At 38.0% G+C, this 21,969-nt stretch overlaps 1 protein-coding gene across 7 annotated transcripts in view; it reads left to right on the forward strand.

Moving 5' to 3' along the window:
• ANKS1B (ankyrin repeat and sterile alpha motif domain containing 1B) overlaps positions 1-21,585 on the forward strand; it is a 412,516-nt gene extending 390,931 nt beyond the window's left edge. For 6 of the 7 annotated variants that reach the window (XM_088055377.1, XM_088055378.1, XM_088055379.1 and 3 more), the window contains 4 exons: positions 8,194-8,280; positions 12,925-13,062; positions 18,339-18,506; positions 19,653-21,585. In XM_088055377.1, the coding sequence (XP_087911503.1) occupies positions 8,194-8,280; positions 12,925-13,062; positions 18,339-18,506; positions 19,653-19,763 (504 nt within the window). In that variant the 3' untranslated portion in view covers positions 19,764-21,585. Of the gene's footprint in view, positions 1-8,193; positions 8,281-12,924; positions 13,063-18,338; positions 18,507-19,484 lie in introns of all 7 variants that reach the window. The other variant, XM_088055380.1, reaches the window with a different exon arrangement.
• Positions 21,586-21,969: the final 384 nt, after the last annotated feature.

Genomic DNA, 21,969 nt, shown 5'->3' on the forward strand with positions numbered 1-21,969 from the left:
CTGACTGCAGATCTCTCACTGTTAGTTGTAGATGCTCCCACAGTTTTCAATTATTGCAATTGATGGTTTTGGTTCTCAAGGGAAGTTTCGTGTGGATATCCCTTGTGGCTCTCCACAGAGAGGCTTGCAACTGCCTCCTTATAGCTTAAAAGTGAAAGGAGATCCTAAATCCTCTATAATGTAAAAAAAATCACCAATAATAATAATAAAACAAACAAAAAAACCCTGGGAACCTTTACCTTAATAACTCTTCTTGGCAATCCACTCTGCTTCTCAGCATTGTGCAGCAGTGTGCTCTAGCAGGGCAGATGATGGATTTGTTTGGGAAAAATCATGCAGAGGCAATAGCTGGAGCTCAGTGCTGGGGTCAAGGTTATACATGCTTTTTTCCCCCCCATCCAAACTGCAGCCGCCCAAAATTATGGATATTTGTCAAGAACTTCACTTTTCTATTCATATATTTGCACTCCTTTATGTTTTACGGTTTCTTATTTGTTTCCAGCTATTTTCTCTCACAAACTCCCTCTCTAGTGGACAGCACTGTCTCCTTATCTCCATCCCAACTTGCTGTAAACTGACCTTTCCTACTTGGAGATTAAACTATGGGCTTGCTGTCCTGGCCAGAATGGATTTATTATTTATATTTGAGAGATGCCTTCAAGAAGTTAAGAACTTCCATCATTTTCAGTGTGAAATGGGAAATACTGTAAGTTGTGTTTCTGATCAGATTGCTGCCTTCATCACAATTATCATAGGAGCGTGAAGGGAGAATAAGACATGTTTGCATCAAAATAAAGGCATGAGTTAAATTTGAGCTAGAAAGAGACTTGTTCTCTACAGAAAACTTGATTTGGCATTTACACATCAGAATTCCTTGACCAGGTGGGAAAGGGATGGTTTTATACTTACAGCAACAAGGGAGACTCTTTCTTTGCAGCAGTGTTAAATCACTGATGTTGCATACACCAGCTGAACAGTCTAAACCAGTCAAATATTTACTGCAGCAGAAGGGAACTTAAATTTGGTTCTTGGATCCTGCCACCTTCCTGACTATTATATTTCTTTCTTAAATATTTTCTTGTTAGGAATAGGTTCTTAAATTTCAGGTCAAAGTTCTGAGGAACCAGCAATACAATTCTGTTCACAAAGCAGAACAGACTAAAATGTCAAAGTTGGAGTTGCTACAAAATCTGGTTCTCTTATCTCTGGAGAGGAAGGTGAAGCAGAGTTGACTCACTGAAAACAGGCAGCATCTGGGGCCTTTCTTCTTCCTTTCATTTCTTATGTAAAGAAGAAACTGAATTTAGATGGCAATCTCCTTGTTTTTACTAAATCCCTTCTTACTTTTCAATCTCCATTTCATTTTTCTTCCAAAAGTAGAAGTGTAGAAGTCTGCATATGCCTCTAGTGAAATTCCCTAGGCAAATACCATTTCAAACACTATTTTGGGATTTAGATTCTTCAGTCTCTGCTCTCTTGGGACTTGCAGCTCTGCCTCTCTCTTGTGTGGCCACTGCTTTCAGAGGGTCTGCAGTGGAACAAACACATGAGTATTACTCAAAAGGAAAAAAATAAGTAGTGGTGGAAGATCTTACAGACATTCAGTCTCTATGCATATCCACATCATACTGTACCATGTGTTCAGAGGATTTTAAATCCTTGAATTTTGGCTGAAAGGAATCTAAGGGGCAGGAGGAATGCAGAGGAATGTTTAGAGATATTGCAAAAGAAGAAAAACATCTCACTCCCAACTAAGTGCTTTACAGGTGCACCCCAAATGCAATGTTCATATTAATGATGTAGCTTGGATGATCCACTAATTGTAGAGCAGTAAAGAGTTATGTTCCACAAGGATTGCAGATGTAGTTTTATTCCAAGAAGTGTTAAATTATGTCAGTAATGCATTTTTAAACCTTTTGGACTGAGAGAAGTTAGTATTTGTTAAAAGTCAGATTGTATAATTCTATGTAAATATTTTTTAAAAGGCAAATTGGCTTCACAACTAACTTAAGTCCAACATGGACTTAAGCTTTTTATTTCAATTTCATCTCATGCATGATCTTGTCAAAGTGATTCACTCACTCTCCTCTTCCCCAGCTGGGCAAGGGAGGTGATTGTCCCACTTTAGACTCTGCTGGTGCAGCCTCACCTTGAGTCCTGTGTGCAGTTTTGGGCACCGCATTTTAAGAAGGAAATAAAGCGAATAGAGAGTGTCCAAAAGAGGGCCATGAGAATGCTGAAGGGCCTTGAGGGGAAGCCTTATGAGCAGAAGCTGAGGACACTTGATCTATTCAGCCTGGAGAAGAGGAAACTGAGGGGAGACCTCATTGTAGTTACAACTTCCTCATGATGGGAAGAGGAGGGGCAGGCACTGATCTCTGTGGTGACCCTTGTGACAGGACACAAGGGAATGGCCTGAAATTGTGTCAGGAGAGGTTTAGGTTGGGTATTAGAAACAGGTTCTTCCCCCAGAGGGTGTTTGGGCACTGAACAGGCTCCCCAGGGCAGTGGTCACAGCACCAGCCTGACAGAGCTCGGGGAGCGTCTGCACAATGCTCTCAGGCACAGGGTGAGACTCTCAGAGGTTGCCCTCTGTAGAGCGAGGAGTTGGATTCAATTATTCTTCTGGTTCCCTTCCAATTGAGATTTCAGTGAGCTATTTAGTGAAGTTTCATGAGCCTTAAATAAATAGCAGACTTACGGGTATGATAGTAGGCGGTATGAACACGTTTTGAAATGTGCATTCTGATGCCATTTAAAATTAATAGTTGCTACCAGTTTGGGAAAAAGTTCAGATTCTTATAATGAAGTGGATTCCAGTACATAATTGAATAGGAGAATTGCCAGCTACAGTGTTCATACAGATATTAAAAATCAATATAGGACTGAAGATTCATTTGCAAAAGTAGAAAGCCAAGGTAAAGAATTAAGATTTTACAGGCTCATAAACTTTTACTTGGAATTTATTTATGTATAAGGTTGTTAGTGAGTTGTCATAGCTGAATGCTTCTTTACTTTGTATTTGCAATATTAAATAGAATTACATATAAACCTAAAAGTGAACCTGTTTTTATTTTGGCCACTGTATCAAAGCTCAGTAATCTAGTTATAAATGCATGTATAAGTACATTGAAGTGGTCAACATGGCAAAGTAGAAGTACCAGTGCATTCCATTTCCTCTTGTCAGGAAATAAATAACTGAGATGAAAGATTTTCAGAGGGGGTTGCATTGTATCATGTGCTACAGTATATCAAGGGAATTAGTTAGCATCTTACTTGGACACCATTTTATGTGTGTTTCTGAATTTCTTATTCAGCTGCTTTGTGTGTGTGGGTGTGTGCTTAGAGATGCCATGGTTTGTACACTGCAGCAGCATTCAAAGGTGTTGAATTAGTGCTCTCAGTTCTGCACAGAATAAGGTATGGAGGTACAATCCTGTCCTGAGAAGGTTAAATGCCCTTCAGGGTTGCAGGTTTTGTATTTGCTTTTTAAAAATAAATTGCTAGTTTATATTATTTATCAAGTCCTCTGCCTCTTAAGCCATTGTTAATTACATTGATTTGTTAGGCATGCTGACAGGGTGGATCTCAAAGTTGTATTTTAGTTTATATTCTAAATAAATGTCTGGCAGAAGTTCTGCACAGCCTTGAACTCAAAATCAGTATGCAAGTGGAAATGCTTTACCTACTTACAACAATTTATAGTACTACTATAATATGAAAATGAGTTTAGACTCTGGATATGAGAGTGATTTTTTTCCAGTGGAACTAAAGAAAATCCATGAACAAGATGAGAAGCAAGATTGCACTTCTTCTCTTGCTCTCTCTGGCACCACTGCCCTTGCATCTCCTTATGATCCATTTCAAAAGGAGAAATTGGTAGCAGAGCTGTCCAAGCCTAAGCAGGATTTTGGCACTGTCCTACATAATGGCAGCAGTGGGTTCAGATACAAACTCAGAATAGTCTTAAGTTCAGACTTTTATTGTAAAAAGCAGTCACTGTAGTAATCAGATAACTGCAGAAAGTACCTTTGACCTTCTTCCACTGGGCTGATCTGCATTGTGGGTGCTGAGGGGATGAAGCAGCTTCACTGGAGCAGCTGCATCAAAATACAGACAAGACTGGTACTCCCAATGTTCCTTGTTCTGAAGAGAGGGATGCTCTGTGTCTTTTGAGAAGTCTGGGGAAGCTGCACATAAGTCATATTAGATTTAGAATGGTGACACTTCCTTCTCTCTTCCTGTGTATGCACACAAGCCTGTTTTATGGCTCTTGAATTATACACGGCCTGCTTTCACGTAGTCACCTACCTGTCTGGCAGTAAGGATTTCAGAGGTGGGACCAAAGCTCAGCCACTCTGGCAGTGCAGACTGTGGAGCACTCCAGTCTGCAGGAGCAGTGCACCCACAGAGATGGGGCATGCACATCTGTCCTGACGTAGGTGACCAGCTGATCAGCAGCAGGCACTGGCAAGGAGCCTGGAATAGGCTTGCTGTTCACCCAGGTGATTTTCCTAAAGAAGCACACTGAAATTAAGAGCCAGTTACAGTCACAAACAGTGGAGTTCATAGGAACTATGACCAGTTCCAGGCTAGTGAGCACTTGCCCAAAGACAGTGTCCTGTCACTATGATTGCTTCTTTGTGAGATGAAATTTAATCCTGCTACTATGGTATGAACATGCCTTGGAGCATGAGACCATATGTCAGCAAGCACATGACATCCAAAGCCAGCCTTCAGCTGTGGCTCCCATAACTTTGGCTCAAGTCCATATGCTTCCCATAGAGACACCAGATGGACAAGAATATTTTGTCATCTCATTGTGTCCTCATGGAGTTGGTACCAGAACCTGAAAAGCCCAAGTAAAGGGAATACTGACTCCTGTGTCCCACCTTCTTCTCAGATTCTGGGCACAGACATGGGCAGAGATGCCCTGCAGAGTTGGCCTGCACAAAGGTGTGAAATGTCTGACCAAGAAAGCTGTGGGGCTTCATCTCAGCATCCTAGAATTCAGAGCCAAAGCACCTGCAGTGCCTGAGCAAAAGGTATTCCTACTGTACCTCTGAATTCACATGTTACACATTCTGGCAGACAACTCCTTCATTAAAAAGAAAGGAACAAGAAAATAGTGTGAGCTCACCATGACAACTCAAAACTGTTGAAGTCTGGAAACTGCTTGGAAATAATAATCATCTGGTGGACCTCAGTTACTGTATCACTAAGAGTCAAGCCAGGCCAGTCAGCTGTGTGTTTTTCTTGATGGCACTGTCATAATAACAAAGGATGTTATTCCACTGCCCAGCTGTTTGTTTCAGTGGGAGTACAAGTGCAGAATTGTACAAGAACCCCAGATCATAATTCTACACTGGACTGCAGTCTTCCAGAACACGTTTGCACAAATCCTGGGGTTTGTATGGTTTGCGAGCTGATGATGAACATCCTGTGCTCCTTAATAGCTGAGATGGTTTGGCTTAATAAATTACAAATGTCCATCAATCTCTCATTCATTTCCTAATTTGCCAGCTGTAATTTAATAGCATCTTGATGAGCTATTTCACTCAGAGACAGTCTGCTGGCAGTTCACAACCCTGATTAAATACTACAGGTCAGGTCTGGTCAAGACAAACAGGTGAATGTGGAGCAGATGAAGGTGATTAAATTACAAGCTATAGGTCTAGAGGAAAGAGGTAGTTGGTACAATGTGGCCTGGCCAACAGGATGCTTCACCTTTATGGCAAATACCAGACAGTGAGAATTATACTGAAAAAGTAAAATATGTGAACTTAGTACCTGTGTTTGTGTAGCATATTGGAGAAAAGGAGTTCTGCTGTTAAGGAGGCAAGGAAGGAGGTAATTACAAAAATCAAAAAGGAAAAGGAAGCTCTCTTGTGTGTAGCTGTTGGACTAAAATGAAAGGACCAAAGTTGGATGATTGCTGCCTTGCCAGATGATTAAAGTGATATTGTCATATTTGTGACTATTTTGTCTAGTCTGAGCAAATGCGGGGTTTATTGATTGTTATTCTGATAGATGTATGTACTGCAGCTTCTGTACAGTCACTGCCATGCTTTCTGTGCACTGAAATTGAATTTTATGAAAAGACTCATTTGAGATCTGTTATAGTGACACACACACACACATACACACAGGTAGCTGCTTGCTCTACTTTTGGCAGGGATACCAGTTCTTCCTCCACTCAGTCCACAGGCAGGCAAATCAGATTTGTTTCTTTCTTCAGACTTTGTTAAAATTCTTCAGGGCGTTTTACCATTTAATCTTCCATTTCTTAAAAGTGGTGAGCATTCTGGGTGAAAGAAGTTTTCTCCAGGATAAATTGACACTTGATTGCTGTCTCAAGTATCTTGTCATTTGATACGGAGAGATCCAACAAGCCTCTCTATTACATGGATGAGTGGGGCTCTCCTTGAAACTTTAATTAGAGGGTTCTGCCTGCATGGCATGGACACTAATAAAAGAGTATTATAAAAGTAATAACTAATTTAAAATCCCAAGTATTGTCTCTACATTATCAGTTAAAAAAAAAAAAAAAGTAGAGCAAGAAGAAGAAAAGTGTTCTAAAATGTTTATTCTAATTCTTATTATTCTTCTAATTCTGTTAATAAAGTTTTCTTCATACACTTTAAATTTTAAGTCTATTTTGCCCTCCTTCTAATTCATATCTCACAACAAAAAATAAACAAATAATTCTAGTAAATACACTAGTAATTTTAGCCAGCACTAAACTCTCCACATTATTTAGTGCATTTGCCAAAAACTCAAATTAGCAAACCTAAACCACTACAGATGCTAATTGCAGAACATAGCTGGATCTGTAGCTTTGAGTTTTATGCTGACAAAAATGGAATCTGGTTTGGTTCTGGGAGGATCAAGAGCCAATAAAGAGACATGATTACAGGGCAGTTTTTTTGTTTTAAGTTTCTGTTTATTTTGCTCTCTAGTGTTAGCATTGCCTATTTTTTCAAACATTTTTTTAGATACAGCTTGTGTTTTCAAGTTTCTATCTCTGATTCTTTGGACTTTTTTTTGAATAATACAAAGCCACCATTGCTGCTTTTGTTCAGCTGCTTTAATGATCTTCCTACGCGCTAGTTCTAGACTTTTCAGTGTGTTTACACTCTCTTTTTGTGTGCTGATGTTTCTTCATGTTTATCTGTAACTGTCAATAGTTCATTTCCTCTCAGGAAAATACTTGATTGAACTCTGATTGTTTGCAGATAGTCCCATAAATACGCATTTTCTGAATGTTACCTGTTTATCTATAGAAATTTTGTATAGAATAGTCTCATCCATCATTGTCTTCCACCTTAAAAGAATTCAAATCAGTTATAAACTATTATGTCACATTTGAGTGTTTTGTTCAGTTGGGTTTGGGGTTGTTCTAGTAAATGTAATCTGTAAACTAAAGAACTTTTATTTTTTTCTGCAGAGAACTTAAATCTGCCCCACACATTTTCCCAGTCTGTTCAGTGGGAAATACGTTTGCTGTCTGCACACAGAAGTAGACTAGCATAAAAGGAAAAACAATCTTATAGGAGGGCATGAACTGTAGGTAGAAGAACCTGTCACGGAGGGAATGCAGAATAAGCCTCTGTGCTAATTCATGTGTAAAGCAGCTTCCAGCAGCAGCTGCACTCGAGGTGCAGACAGTCAGGGTGACAAGATCCAGCGCTGGGCTGACGGATTGACTGGCAGGCCTAGCAGGCTGCAAGGATACCTCATGTCACAAATACAACTGAAAAGAAGGGGAAACAGGGAAATATTTCTAAACAACAACTGCAGCAAAGAAATGGTACTACAGGAATTACTGTGCTGTTGATTCTTACAGCTGGGAAGAGGGGGAGAAGGGGAGGGAGGCAGCAGTGGATGGGCTATAGCAGATAGATGTCCTAACATATGTTTTGGGGAACACTGGTTGCATGACTGGTCTTTTTAAGCCTGGAAAAATTACTTTATTCTATTCCCATTGTGCTAGAAAAAAAGGAGAATTTTTACCATCCTCACAATAAACTCAAAGCTTTATAAGTTTTGTAACTACAAGAGAGCATAAACCCAGAGCACAGCCGGCTGAAGGAAAAGTAAAATATTTGTTTAACTTAGGTATTTAATCAGAAAAAAAGAGCACTGTCATTGCAATGCAAGACAACTCTAATAAGATCTTCATTTTGATTTCAGAAGTCTACAGAACAGATGAAGAAAGTACCAACCATTGTCCTGTCCGTTTCTTACAAGGGAGTCAAATTTATTGATGCCACAAATAAGGTATGTGCAATTACTGAATATTACCTTTTGTTTCTCACACCTAAATAGTAATACCTATGAAGGCCAGGCCAGAGAGGGGGCAGATTTGCACTTTGTGTATTCCTCCCCTTTTTTTCTCCTCTTTTGCCCAAAATTGATGTAATATAATTGTCATTCTCCAGAAACTCAGTCTGGAGGACAAGTGAAGCAGCTTTAATGCTTATTTGGAGAACACTGTGTCCAGCATTCTGCTGTTAAATGCAAGCTTATCACAAAAGACATTCAGAAGGGAGCCTCTGTGGAATCCTTTACCATATTCTTCTCTATACAGTTCCATAAATTGTCATAAACCTCTTCAATAAATATGTAGAATATATTTATATATATGCTCCTTAGTATAATTTGAGGAAATTAAAAAATAAAAAGTCACAATAAAGAATAAAGATGTGGTTTTATCCAGGGCCAGCCATTTTAAGAGCAAGAAACACAAGCCTTGAATGTCCTTTCCAGACATTCAAATACCACAACATCTCTGTGAGCTGTTTTCTTGATGCTAGCCATTTAACTACCTGAACTGCAGCAGCTTCTTAATAGTTGCTATTCCATTTTTTTTATTATTTTTTTTTCACATCTTCCCGTGTGGCAATGCTCCTGTGCTTTGTTTTTCACATTTCTGAATGCACCCAAATCTTTAAAAAACCCCAACTGACCAAAGCCACAAAAGCAGAAATTAAGAGATCAGAGAACTCAGTGATGGATAGAGCAATGGATTATTGTTTAGCCAAAGTAAAATGTACAAGCTCTGTAAAGAGCAGTAAAGTAATGCATTCATTTCTCTTCTTTGTATGTCTAAAATGGCAAGGAAATACCATCCATCCTGATGCTTTTGTATGAACAGAAATTATCTTTTCTTAGTTATGTGACTAAAACTGACTAAGCAATATAAAAAATAAATCTGACAACCCAGCTACCTGACCAGGTTAATAATGTATATAGTAGCTTTGTGTTGCTGAACATTCAGCCCACAAGGTACACCTAACCCAGTATCCATCAAACTTGCCAAATCAATCAGGTTTTAAGTTTGACTGGAACTGTGTTTTAAGTGACGGATGGAAGCAGTTTTGTGAACTTCTGCTAGAGTTTGGAAGCCATATTTAGAGTTAGATAATAGCCTAAAAGAAAAACTGAGGTGGAATTACTGTTGTTTCAAGTCTGGCATATTTGCCAGAGCAGAGGGACCAGGGATTCCTGTCTGCTCCTTTTTCCTTCCATTGATTTAAAACTGAGCTTCTACAGCCCTCATTCCTTTTATGTTCTCCGATGTGCAGGGCATAGATCAGGACATTGTAATGCTATTGACTCCAACTTGGATAATGCTGTTTTCAGCTCTTAAATCTCCTCTGTAGCATAAAGGATGTAACTGCAATGTCCTTAGGTTTACAAAAAAAAAAGCCAGGAGAACAAGAGGAGCTTCTTGTGTCTCTGCATAGTGCATAGGGTCTTATGTAAGATGGAAACCTGAAAGAAGTTTGGCAAATTGCATTAGATGACTCTAGATGGGTCCCACTGAAACCTAATAGTGCAATGGATGTATTTGATGGAGTTAAATATGCCACAGTCCAATGTTTTTTCTCAAGTGGTAGATTGCTTTCTCTCCAGTTCAAAATCTGCACTGCCTTTCCCTTCTGTAAAAACCAGGTAATAGCCTGCAACTCTCCCAGAAGCGTTGCTGTCCACAGTATGCTGTTCCCAAACCCTTCAAGACCCAAAACAGATTAGCACTAAGGTGAGAGCTTATCCAGACTTGTACTGCTTCCATATGAGCTTATAGTTGACGGCGCTGGGCACCACTTAGCAACAAACGCGTAGTTTTAATTGACAAAATTAGCTAGCAATTCTGTGCTTGAAAACTCAGCTCTCATGGCTGTTCATCCTTTTCCTTTATGCCACCAAGATAAGAATTTGTATTCCCAGTCATAGCAGGCAAAGTTTCAGGTGACTGAAACTTGAAGGGGCCCTGACCTCATTCCACGACAGCTATTTCAGTGGCGCCTTGAAGCTTGGCATGACACCATTTCTTTGCAAGTGAGGCCAGAAAGAAATTGCTGCTTAGGAAAAAAGCAGACTCACAGAATTTTCTCGTGGCTCACAGCTCACCCTAACTTCTGGGTGATTTCTGCCAGAAGGGAGATTGCCTGGCATGAGTTAGGCAAGCAAAAGGAAGGCTGCTTGGCAAAAACCTGGTCTCTCCAAGGTATTTCCTTGGCAGAACCAGAACTGACTTTCAGCTTCACCACTTTTTGAGAAGCACTAGAGGTTTCTCTTGCCAAACTGAAAGACAATTTTTAGAACAACTGTACAGTGTCTGTCAGTGCCTGAGGAGTGTACCCAGAAGAGGAAGCTGGTTCATAGCTTTCTACTTCGTACAGAATAAGACCGCTGTCTACTGAAATGTGACAGTAGGACACAGTAAATACATGCACTGAAAAATGTTTAATTTTGAAAGGAGATCACAGAGGATATCCTAGAGCAGCTAGGAAAAAAACTCAATTTCACTACCAATTTCTGTCCACAAGATTTAGTTTAGGTATACTTTTTGTTATTCAAAACAAACTTGATATTTGTATTTTTCTAAAATTCCCTTGATTTAAAATTAAAACATTAAAATAATCTCCATGAATTCTGACTCAAGTGCAAATCCCTGTATCAACCCCAAGTCACCTGGAAAAATTTCAATATAGCAGAGCTTTTTTCACATATGCTGCATAAATTCAGGTGATTACATTGTGGCTCATGATTTGGCATAAATACTTCACGTATGAATTTAACACCTTCCAAGCTTGAATTCTTTCTGCTTTCTTAACAACAGTGTTGCCAACACTACATCAACGACACTGCATTACAGCTCCATCCATGGATATCTAAATCCCTGGTTTTGGTATAATTCTAATTCTCATCAAAATCTTTATTGAGGGTACAAGTTATCAATTTGAGAACCAAGAAAATAAGATGCTTCAAGTAACATAAAAAGTAATTGTTGAGTAGAGATTACACATGTCATTTTAAATTGGCATATATTGAAACACAAGTACTGGTTTTGTAATTTCTATGAATAATGCATTAAACAGAAACAATCAAGTATGCTGCAACAATTTAAGAGGATTATTTCTTTTCTTCAGTAAAGTTTCCTTATCTCAGGTTTTCCATTTGAACTTGAATTTGAAATTTGAAATTGAGTATCCTTTTTATTAAGATTTTCCCTAAGTCATGATTTCTTCAATTAGGTATGTTAATGCTTCTTTTCAATAACTTGGCACCTACATGCAAGGGGGAAAGTTGCCACTTAGCAAATGACAGAAGATATGGCAAAGCATCCAAAGTAATTTAGTTGCACATATTTTAAAAATAAATAAATTTAAAAGGGAGCTGGAGGAAAAGAGGTGGGAAGGAAAAGAGAGGGGTGATGGAAAACCAGATATGCTCAGAGATTGTTTTAACTTGGACAGATGGCACTGTGGCAGCAGCAAGTGGTGGCTCTGTGAAGAACTGGGACATTACAGGTGTCACCAGTTCCATGATGCAGTAGTGATGCCATATTGAAACAGGATATGTCACTGTGGGCTTTTGTGGAAATGCCAGAGCTACAGCCAGCAGAGCTACAATCCAAGAAAGCATATAAACTAATCCCTAAGTAAATTCCTATTCAAGTAATCATTCTTTTCCTTAAGCAAACCATTTGAAACGTGTATGTTGCCGAAGCAAGGCCTAGTCATAAGCCACTCTGCTGTATCTTCTCTGGCTTCATGGTTCCTTTGGCCTGAATACAGTAATTACATATCAGCAGTTTATGTAATGAGTATTCATAATTTTCTCCAAAGCTTTAAGACAGCTTTTTTTTGTTCCATCGGACAGACATGCCCCACCTCTCTCCCAGTAGTGTGCTATAGCTTACATTGGCTGTTGCAAGTAGTGTGGCTCAGTGCATGAACGGTTTCATTTTCCTACATCTCTCTTACAGGATGCTGCTGTCAGTAAGTGGAGATAAGCTGCCAGGTCCCCCTGTAGTCACCATTTTAGTAATCGGAATCCTTTGGATATCTCACAGTTTCAATTATAAGTGATGTCTGATGGTTTTTCCCTCCTGAAGAAGTATAGCTAAAATTTGTCAAATAGCATGTGCAAAAACCTGGCTATTGAGCTTGCTGGGTTTTACCAGATCCTGTCTGTCAGTAGACTGAAACAGTGTCCCATTTTGATCACTATACAAAAGCCCAGGAACTTCATAAGATGCTGATATAGTGCTTTGAAACGTATCTATAAATACTATTTCGAAGCACTACACCAGCATCTTATGAAGCTGTGTCCTGTGTGGTAGGAAAGATGTCTTTGTCAAAGGAACCTGAATAAACTCCAAAGCACAAGTGGCCTCATAGGGAAGACTCTAGAAAATATGGTCTCCTACCAGATCATTGGCAGTTGGACAAGGTCAAAATTCCAAATACCTGTGTAAGATCTCACATGGGGTGTATTAAATCTCTTCTTATTAGGACATTCCTGAAATACTTTGGTACAGTACATCAGTGCAAACGTGAATCTAAACCCATACCCTTTACAGCTCTTTAAAATTTAATTCTTAAATTGATTGAAAACATTTTTTTTAAACAGAATATTATTGCTGAACATGAAATCCGCAACATTTCCTGTGCTGCACAAGACCCCGAAGACCTTTCTACATTTGCATACATCACTAAAGACTTGAAGACGAATCACCACTACTGCCACGTATTCACTGCATTTGATGTGGTCAGTTGACAGAAGATACTTCATTTAATAGTTCTTTCCATTAGCAATAGTTACTTAGTTCTGTTAAAACATTTTCAGGCTATATTAATGGTTATTAATGGAAGGCATCATTAATTTACCCCAGGAAAAGACCGCTATGGGATAGCAAAAGGACATTTCTGGAGAAGAGCAAGGATTTTCTTTGATATCTCATTTGCCATCGGAAATAATTCTGTCACCTCAGCTGTTGACCGTAAACTGAGCGAGTAGCTTTTCATACAAGTCTGGACACGTAATTCTTATAACCTAAGCTATAAGCCTAAGCCTTCCAAAAGTTTGTAACAAGTACGTTTGGCCAGCAATTCTGATATCTCAGCACACACCAAAAGACTGCCTTTATTCTGAAAGTAGCAAATTAATTATTTAATTATTATTTCCTTGTTCTGTAATTATTAACTCAAAATGGTACTTCAGCAAAAGTCCTTGGAGCTCCTATTATATTGGTGGAAAATTAGTAATTTCTTCCTATGCTTATACTTTCAGGTGGGGATGTGCAAACTATTATGGTTTCAAGAAATCATGAACACGTATCAATTAATCAGTCATGTAATTTTCAGCTAAATTTGGTGAACTAAGTAGTGGCTAAAGTTTTTATGACTAAGACTTATAGTCCAAAACTTTCAAGAAGACTCACTCTTTGACTTGTGCACAAGAGAAATTTAAGGTGCTATTAAAACTTCAAAATCATTCAAGAAAAAACATTGTAATAGAGTATAATGTGTATGAATTCTTGAAACATGTTCACGTGAATATAAGTTAAATCAAAAGAACAGGGTACCTGAACTACAGCTTTTTATTTGAAACTGGGGAAACAGTTAACATGCACAGCAATAGTGTGTGGGAGAATTTAAATAACAAGATGTACAGGTAGGTTAGAAGAATTTTAGCATTTTGGTTGAGTGCTTTTGTTATTTAAATTCTCTGCTGACATTTTAGTATCCACAGGGAGCAGAAAAACTTTGAAATTGTGTTAAAAATAGATAGACAATGATCAACAAGATGCTACATTATATAGGCTTTAGTGATGTGTGAACAACTGAAATTAGACTGATTGAGTGAGGTTATTATTTCTCCTAGTCCATTTAAATTCTACTTAATGGTTTTGAAGTACTGCAGTTTCAATTATAGGTTTAGTAATCAAGCAGAAACATAGACTCAGGTATTGCAGATGAAAGTCATCTCCTTTCTTGGCAAGGGAAGAAAAGTGATCCAGGGATAATTACATTTTGCCCACTTCCTGTACCTTCGGAGGAGCATTAATATCCCAAGCACTTTAAATGGCTATTTTAAGCAATATGGAAACTTTAACTGTCTTAACTGAGTTTTGTCCTACAATCTAATCCTCAGTTGGGTGTTATATACTCAAATATCCTCTTTTTGTGTTTTACTTCTCAGGGACTAATATTTTTGATGCAAGTACAAGCTCTATAAAAACTAGATAGATGTTCAGAATGCAAACATACCGTGAATTAAATTTTCTATTTAAAGCCTAATGTTTATGTTAAACTAATCATCCTGTTTGCTAATAGAAACAATTCCACCCATTTGCCAATGGATAGAAATACAGTCATTTTAAGAAAATTAAGGTTTAAAATTGTAGAAATCCACAATAAGATGCAAGGCATTTTAAACCATCTGTATTTTGGTAATACTTATATGCAATGTTATGAAAAAAAAGTTACTCTTTGGGTCCTTCATTTTCTCAGGAAATGTGGGCAAGAATAATTTATTTATAGATAGGGAAATATTTTAGTGTAGTGACATGAAACCACAAGCATTACTGATACTACTTAGGAGTAACAGTACATTTAACTCAGAGTGAAAATTCTACAATCAAAATTGCAAAAATGTCAGACTTTATTACAGAATACTGAAGGGGAAAAGGTTTGGGGGAAGAATAGGACTTATTGCTCAATATCTGAAACCCACTTCACTTTCATTTTTTTACTAAGAAGCCTTAAATCTATGAGTGAATGATTCCCTCTGGAGAAACAAACCAACACAGCTCCTAATATCAATTTCTGGTTCGTGTATTGGAGATACCCAAAGTAATTTCCATCAGATAATCCTTCATTGCCCAGTGCACCTGTGAATAGAAGACAACAAAAAAGTCAGTTAAAATATAAGGAAGCAATTATCTATTGTAATAGGCTGGCTGAGTTAAAGCTGAGGAATCCTGAATCAGACTTGGTCTGGGGCTCTGACTTGTAGCATTGCTTGGCAAACAAGGTAGTTGACCTCATTCCTCATCTCCCAAAAATTGCTGCTTAAAGACATCAGCTTATTCGCCCTCCCTCTCTGCCTTACCATGCAAGGAACAGGATTGCAGCAGCCTGTGAAGCACCCCAGGCCTTTCTCTCTCCTTTCTAAGGTGCTTGATGGGGTGCTGTGAGAGTCAGCGTCTCCTGCAGCAGCCAGGGGCCCTACAACTTCCGTGCTAAGCGTCTGCCTGGGAGGGAGAATTGTATCCTTCCTTTTGTGCCACATGCTTTTGAACTTTTGAACTTATTTGAACTTTTTAGTTCAAATAATCTCCTCATTCCATCAGAGGAATTTCCACAATGGATTTTGGTTTGTAATTTCCACCCCTGTCCTGAAGAGAATCCTGTTCTACCTGTCCAAAATAGCCCCTGCAAGAATCTGTACCAACTCTGGTCCTTATAATCTCGTCTCCCAGTACTACAGGTGGGAAAGTCTTCAAACCAAGCTTATTTACTTATGGGTTTTTTTTCAGATAACTTTTTAAAATTTTACAAGGTACACTTTTAAAGTCCTCCTTGCCTCCATTTGCAGACTTCCCTTTGGCAAGGCTCTACCACAGTAGAAATTTATGTATAAAATTTATATACAAGCTATGGTTCCGTTTGCACTTGAAATATTGAACAGAACAGTGAATGTTCTGTTTTATTTGATATATTTCAAATATTTATTAACCAGAGAAGCAGTTACATGTTTCTGGTTTTCAGGTCCCAAGCAGGCCTGTTTTTTCATTCTACAGACAACAAAGGAGACCAGATTATAGTGGCTTTATACAAGATGCAGGACTTAAACTAAATTTATGGCTCAGTATGGCAAACTTTCAGTCTGTCTCTGCTCCCATCTCCCAAATTTTCAGGCCTGTCTCAGTGATCTTTTTTATGCCACGCTGGATGATGTATTTTCTCAGTCCTACTAGTATTGCAGCCTGCATGTTCTCCAACAAGCCATTCCTACACCTTGTCTTGCTGAGGTATTCCTTAGTAATATTAATAATATCTACTGCAGACATTCCCATCGTGATATAGTACACTCTTACTGTATTCTAAAGATATCTCTCTATAGAATAATATTCTTATCCCACTTAAAAGTACACTCCATTTCAAATTATATTATTCTCTACATTTTTAACAACTACACTCTAGCACTTAATTCCTTGGCCAGCATTCTGCTAAAAGGCAGAGCACTTTATAACAGACTCTTTAGTTTTTATTTTATTATTCCACTGGAAAACTGCATCCTCAGTGTTTTTCAGTTCTGGACAGTTTCCCTTGAAGTTAAAGGGGAGATAATTTGGAGACTACAGCTATCAAATCAGGCAGACATTTTTATTTGGGAAGCTATAAAATTTTGGCTGGCTTGCTGTTGTGACTGTAGTTGTAACAGCAGAGAGCATGTCCCAGTGCAGGAGTATAATTGTTTTCTGTCTGACCTAACACAGGGCAGAACTGGCACCTTTATAAGAAGCTCTTATAATGAGCAAAATATGCTGAATTTAGCCTGTATTATATCAGTATAAATGAGTGATAAAAAAGGAATGGAAATTCTTCAGGGAAATTAAAGTGTAGGTGATAAAATAAAATGCTTGTCCATTTAACTTTGTTTTAATGATTGAAGGGGTTGCAAACAGTGTACTTCCAAGTGCACTGCATTGCTTTCTCACTTACTGCAAGCTCAACAGTTAGACTTGACTAGTAAAGACATAAGTCATTTGAAAAAGTATCAGAAACATGAGAATTTTAAGGGATTGCCTAGGTTGAAAGCAATGCAGAATTGCTCATACTATAGGCTATGGAGATGGAGGAAGGAGAGGGTAACAGCTGAATCATATCAAAGATTTATGAATTATTCTAAGGGGACCGTAGGACATCATATGGAGGCAAGCCAACAGGCTTGCCTTTGCTCTGCAGGGGTTCTAAACATTATTGCAGAGTTAGTAGCCCAGAAATAGGCTCTAGTAGGAGCCTAAAAATAAGCTCCAGTAGGAGCCCGAAAATAAATATACAAAAACAAACCCACAAACCTGAAGAAAAATTACCATAGGAATTCACTTGCCATTTAGAGTAAGGTCAAATTTGAAACTCACAGCTGCTTTTTCACTGATGTATAACTGTACTGAAAAGATATTTATATCAACCTCTCTGATACCTCTTTCATGTGTTATAAATATTTCAACAGGTTTTTTTGCCCCCATATCCAAAGAGGATTTAAAATATTCCACCTTTAACACTGAATTGGTTTTAGGCATAATACCCTGACTTTTTTGGTTATGCCCACTAACCTCCCTTCCCCTCGCTTACAAGAGCGTTGTTATGCAGCTGTTTGAGCTCAATTTCACTTCTAGAAAGCAAACCCACGAGAAGGTTTCCCCAGGACTTGCAGCAGGCACTTGGACCTGCACGCACAGCTACCTGCACTGCACCTGTCAGCCGGAGCACGCGTTTCCAGCACTGCCCTCTGTCCTGAACACATCACAGCCGTGCTGCAGCCTCCTCCTGTGCTGCCTGGGGAGCACAGAGCATCCCAAGGCACGTGCCCAGGGAAGCAGCACGTCAGGCTGCCGGCTCTGGAGGAGGACGGGTCAGCGCAGCAGTTCCAAAATAGAGCGAGGCCGAGTGTCACATTGCAACAGTGCAAGAGGGGCTGGATCCTGAGAACAGCAGATATGGGATGAGTTGGGAAGGTGGGAAGGTTAATATACTGGTTCTAAAAAGAGATGACAACATACTCACCCACTCATGTTTTCGTGTTAGTAAGACGTTTTCAAGGGGTTTAGAAGTAATTACTTTCGGTACAATAAATTACATTTAGATTGTTTTTAATCCATGAGAAATCAAATGGCAGATGTAAACATTAGAGAGACTGGGGAGCCTATTACCAGTGTGATTTTAATTATTTACATTGAAAATCACTACCCCACTTCATGTATCTGACAATAATTCAACCTCACCACAATTTTAACTGTTTCTGTTTTGTTCCAGAATTTAGCTTACGAAATCATTCTTACACTAGGACAAGCATTTGAGGTGGCCTATCAGCTTGCACTACAAGCACGAAAAGGGGGTCATTCTTCAACCCTCCCTGAAAGCTTTGAAAACAAACCCTCTAAACCTATTCCCAAACCACGTGTTAGTATTCGGAAGTCAGTGGTAAGTAGAAGGTAGTAATGCATGCAAAAAAATCCAAAATTCAGCTACACAGTTAAGAGTTTATATACTAGAAGCTGTACAAATAAAAATACCTCTCAAGTCAGAAATGCTCCATTGTGCCACCTCTGCTCATCAGCTGGCAGGGTTGTGTCACCACAGCGCTGGCAGCCATTTCAAACAACTGCTTATTTCAGATTTCTCCAGTTTAAGATGTTGCTTGGTTAGTCTTGTGCATATGTGTCTTATAGTAATTACATCAGAGCTTTAATTAATTCAGTTTAATCAATGCATACCTCTCAAACTCTGAGGTTTCATGGACTTTCCTAATTTATCACCTAACTTGTTTGGTATACGATCACGGCATATGTATCCTAATCAAATGACAAATACAAATCAATTTTGTATCAATTCTGTACAATTATCTTGTCAGACCAAGCAACTTCTTTTTTTTTTTTTCTTACCCTTTTTTTCTTTTTTTTTATATCTGGGATTCAATATACTTTTCAGCATTAATCACAGATTCCTAAGAAACAAAGCTCATTGAAGCATTTGTATTGATTGCCTTTAAAGTGCCCTCCTGAAGTGCAGAGATGACAGAGAAATATTCTTTTACGGTAGACCTTTTAAAAAAATTATGAAAACTGTTATAAATTAAGTGAGAACACAGGCACAGGGTGATTTGGGAGGGAAAGGAGAAAAATGACCGCACACTGTATCATATTCACCGACTATAACGCGAGAACTGTACTCTATGACACTTAATTATTGGGTGAGGGGAAGGGTGGGGGGGGGGAAATGTATGACTGTACACTTTGTCATCCATTGCCACAGAATCTTCCTCCATAAAACTTTAAGTAGAAACATTTCCTGATGCCATCGTCTGTCTCATTAGCGAACAGACTTCTCAGGATGAAGTGTGGCTTTAATGAACTATGATGCCCTATAGCTTGGGGGTAAACACAGCTCTGATCTCAACAGGAAGAAGAAGGCAGCCATGAGTACATGGGAGTGTAGACACCACCATACTTGCTGCTGTACGACTTTGTCAATTCGGGATTTGCCCTGTTAGTTTAAAGAAAAACCCTCTGCTCAAGCTGCCGTGCACGGAGATGGTAACCCGTCTGTATGTTTGCATTTGTCTTAAAGCAGATAGATCCATCCGAACAAAAGACTCTTGCGAATCTACCCTGGATTGTTGAACCTGGACAAGAGGCCAAAAGAGGCATTAATACCAAGTATGAAACTACAATTTTCTGATAAAAAACTGTCCCCCTGTTCCTTGTTGTGCCTTGCACGCCAAGCAGTCACAGCACAGCCTTTCCTTTATGGCAACGTTTCAATCCAGCAGAGAGGAAGACTGCACTGTATGAGTGGCCTTGTAACTAACAAAAAAGGCTGACAGTCATTTCTGGTGATGTTCTTCTTCCTGCAGCACTGAATGAAGAATGACACTATATGAAGACTTTTAAAATTACAGTCCACAAGAGGAGTGAGAAACCTTATTTTTCATGCAGTTCTCCCTTGTGACTCTGCCACAGTGCTTTCTTTGATTTCTTATTTTAGAATTCTACTTTTTAAAGAAAAAAAAAAACAACAAAATGTCTCTAAACTAATACTAATGCTGCCTATGAGTAGAGTATTTGATTGGGTTTTTTATTTAAATCTTGGCAGTTTTTAATTGAAATAGAACCAGAATTAATAAATAGATTATTTGTGAAACCACTGAATTCATTAATAATTACTGTGTTGAATAAAGAACTCATTAAAGTGATGAGAAATTAGGCACCCTGATTTCTGTGTGCGCTGATTTTATATGTAATCATTGATGTCCTTTGATCCTCTACAGAAATAAAAACCTCTTGCATTGTAGCAAAGGATCAGAGTTTTATGAATGGTTAGAAAAAGGTATTAATAATGCACAGAAAACATTTATTAGATATTTTTATGGAAGAGAAGTACTATAGGAAAACATATGAATATTTATGGAAGGAAGCCAGATTAATTATGAGAAATACTGTTTATTTTAAAGTTAAGTAAATGACTGCTATTGCAGCATTATGAAAATTATAAGAGTTGTAGCATCAGTGCACTAGATGTTCTGTGTGATCAGTCTGGAATGAAAGTGGAATGGTCATTCTACTACACCTACATATAGTTTATGCAGTTCAACATTGCTATAGCCATGAATTCTACTAGTATTTTTAAAAAATAATCTCAGTGGTTCTAAAAGAAGTAAAAACCATGGATTTTGCTATCAAGATTTCTGTCACAGAAAGCTTGTTTGGAAGAGTATTGATAAAATTCTACTGCAAAACATTTTCTAAATAAAAACAGCAAGAAAAAGAAAAAAATTCCAAAGTAATACAAACGTTTTCATGAAACAAAAAAAAATTAAGCATTTGCTTAATATTTGGTTAAACAAGATTTACTTACTTTTTCTTTAAAGTGTTTTAATTTTTTTAATGTCTGTGGAGTATTTGTATAATACCATGATGTATATTTATGTAGAACTGAAATTATAACAGTAAAATTATCATTATAGGAGAAAAATGACATTTTAACGTATATTGTTCTATCCAGTCAAATTGTGAATCATTTTGAAGTTCATTATAGAGATATTGATAAATTGTGTGCTTGTCTTAATGTTTTTTTAATTATTATTTCATATCCAGCTGAGGTTTTTCAGTTAGAATCATCAGTTGGTATGTTCCAAAAAATGGATAATTGAACTTGGTTTAAAATTGATAAATGTATATGGTTTAGTTAAACCTAATCATAGCGCTGAGTGATGACATCCTTTTAATACAGTATTCAATTTACTTGAACAAAATAGTTCCTTGTACATATTTTTGCTTATTCACTGTTGATATGTACTTAGTCAACTGACAGTCAAAAAAAAAATAACACTAAAAATATGGTACCAAAAGGAAAATTGTATAGGACAACAGTAAATAGTAGCCTCACTGCAACAAATACTTATGTAAATATGCTTGGGCTTCCAGTTATAAATTTTGTAATTTTGTCATTTATTTATATCCTATAAAAGCACACAAAATAAAAGGAAGTTGTACAGTCCCAACTTTGTGTATCATTTTATCATTGCTAAGGGAAATCAGGGGCCTGATGCAAAGGATACTAAAATCAGTGAAAGATCCCCCTTCCCATTTCACTGAGCTTTGGATCTTGTACCAAGGAAACCTAGGAGCTGCCATGTAGAGAGTTCTGGTTTGCAATACAGATTTTGTTTACAGATGGTAAAAATGTCACCTTTAAAGTCCTTAATTAACTGGTTCTTCCATGCTCTACTCAACTGCTGACTTCCCATATTTAATCACACCCTGTAAAGATTTGTGCAGGAGTTATGTTAAAACACATTCACTTCAGGCATGTAAAGTACAAATGGGCCAAGTTTTCAAGGTATAAAACTGGGGCAGCTGAATGACCCCTTAAATTAAAGGATGAA

This window comes from Pseudopodoces humilis, chromosome 5, assembly GCF_049639895.1.
Source record: "Pseudopodoces humilis isolate 2021_Gansu_Grassland_sample_001 chromosome 5, ASM4963989v1, whole genome shotgun sequence".
Taxonomy (NCBI): domain Eukaryota; kingdom Metazoa; phylum Chordata; class Aves; order Passeriformes; family Paridae; genus Pseudopodoces; species Pseudopodoces humilis.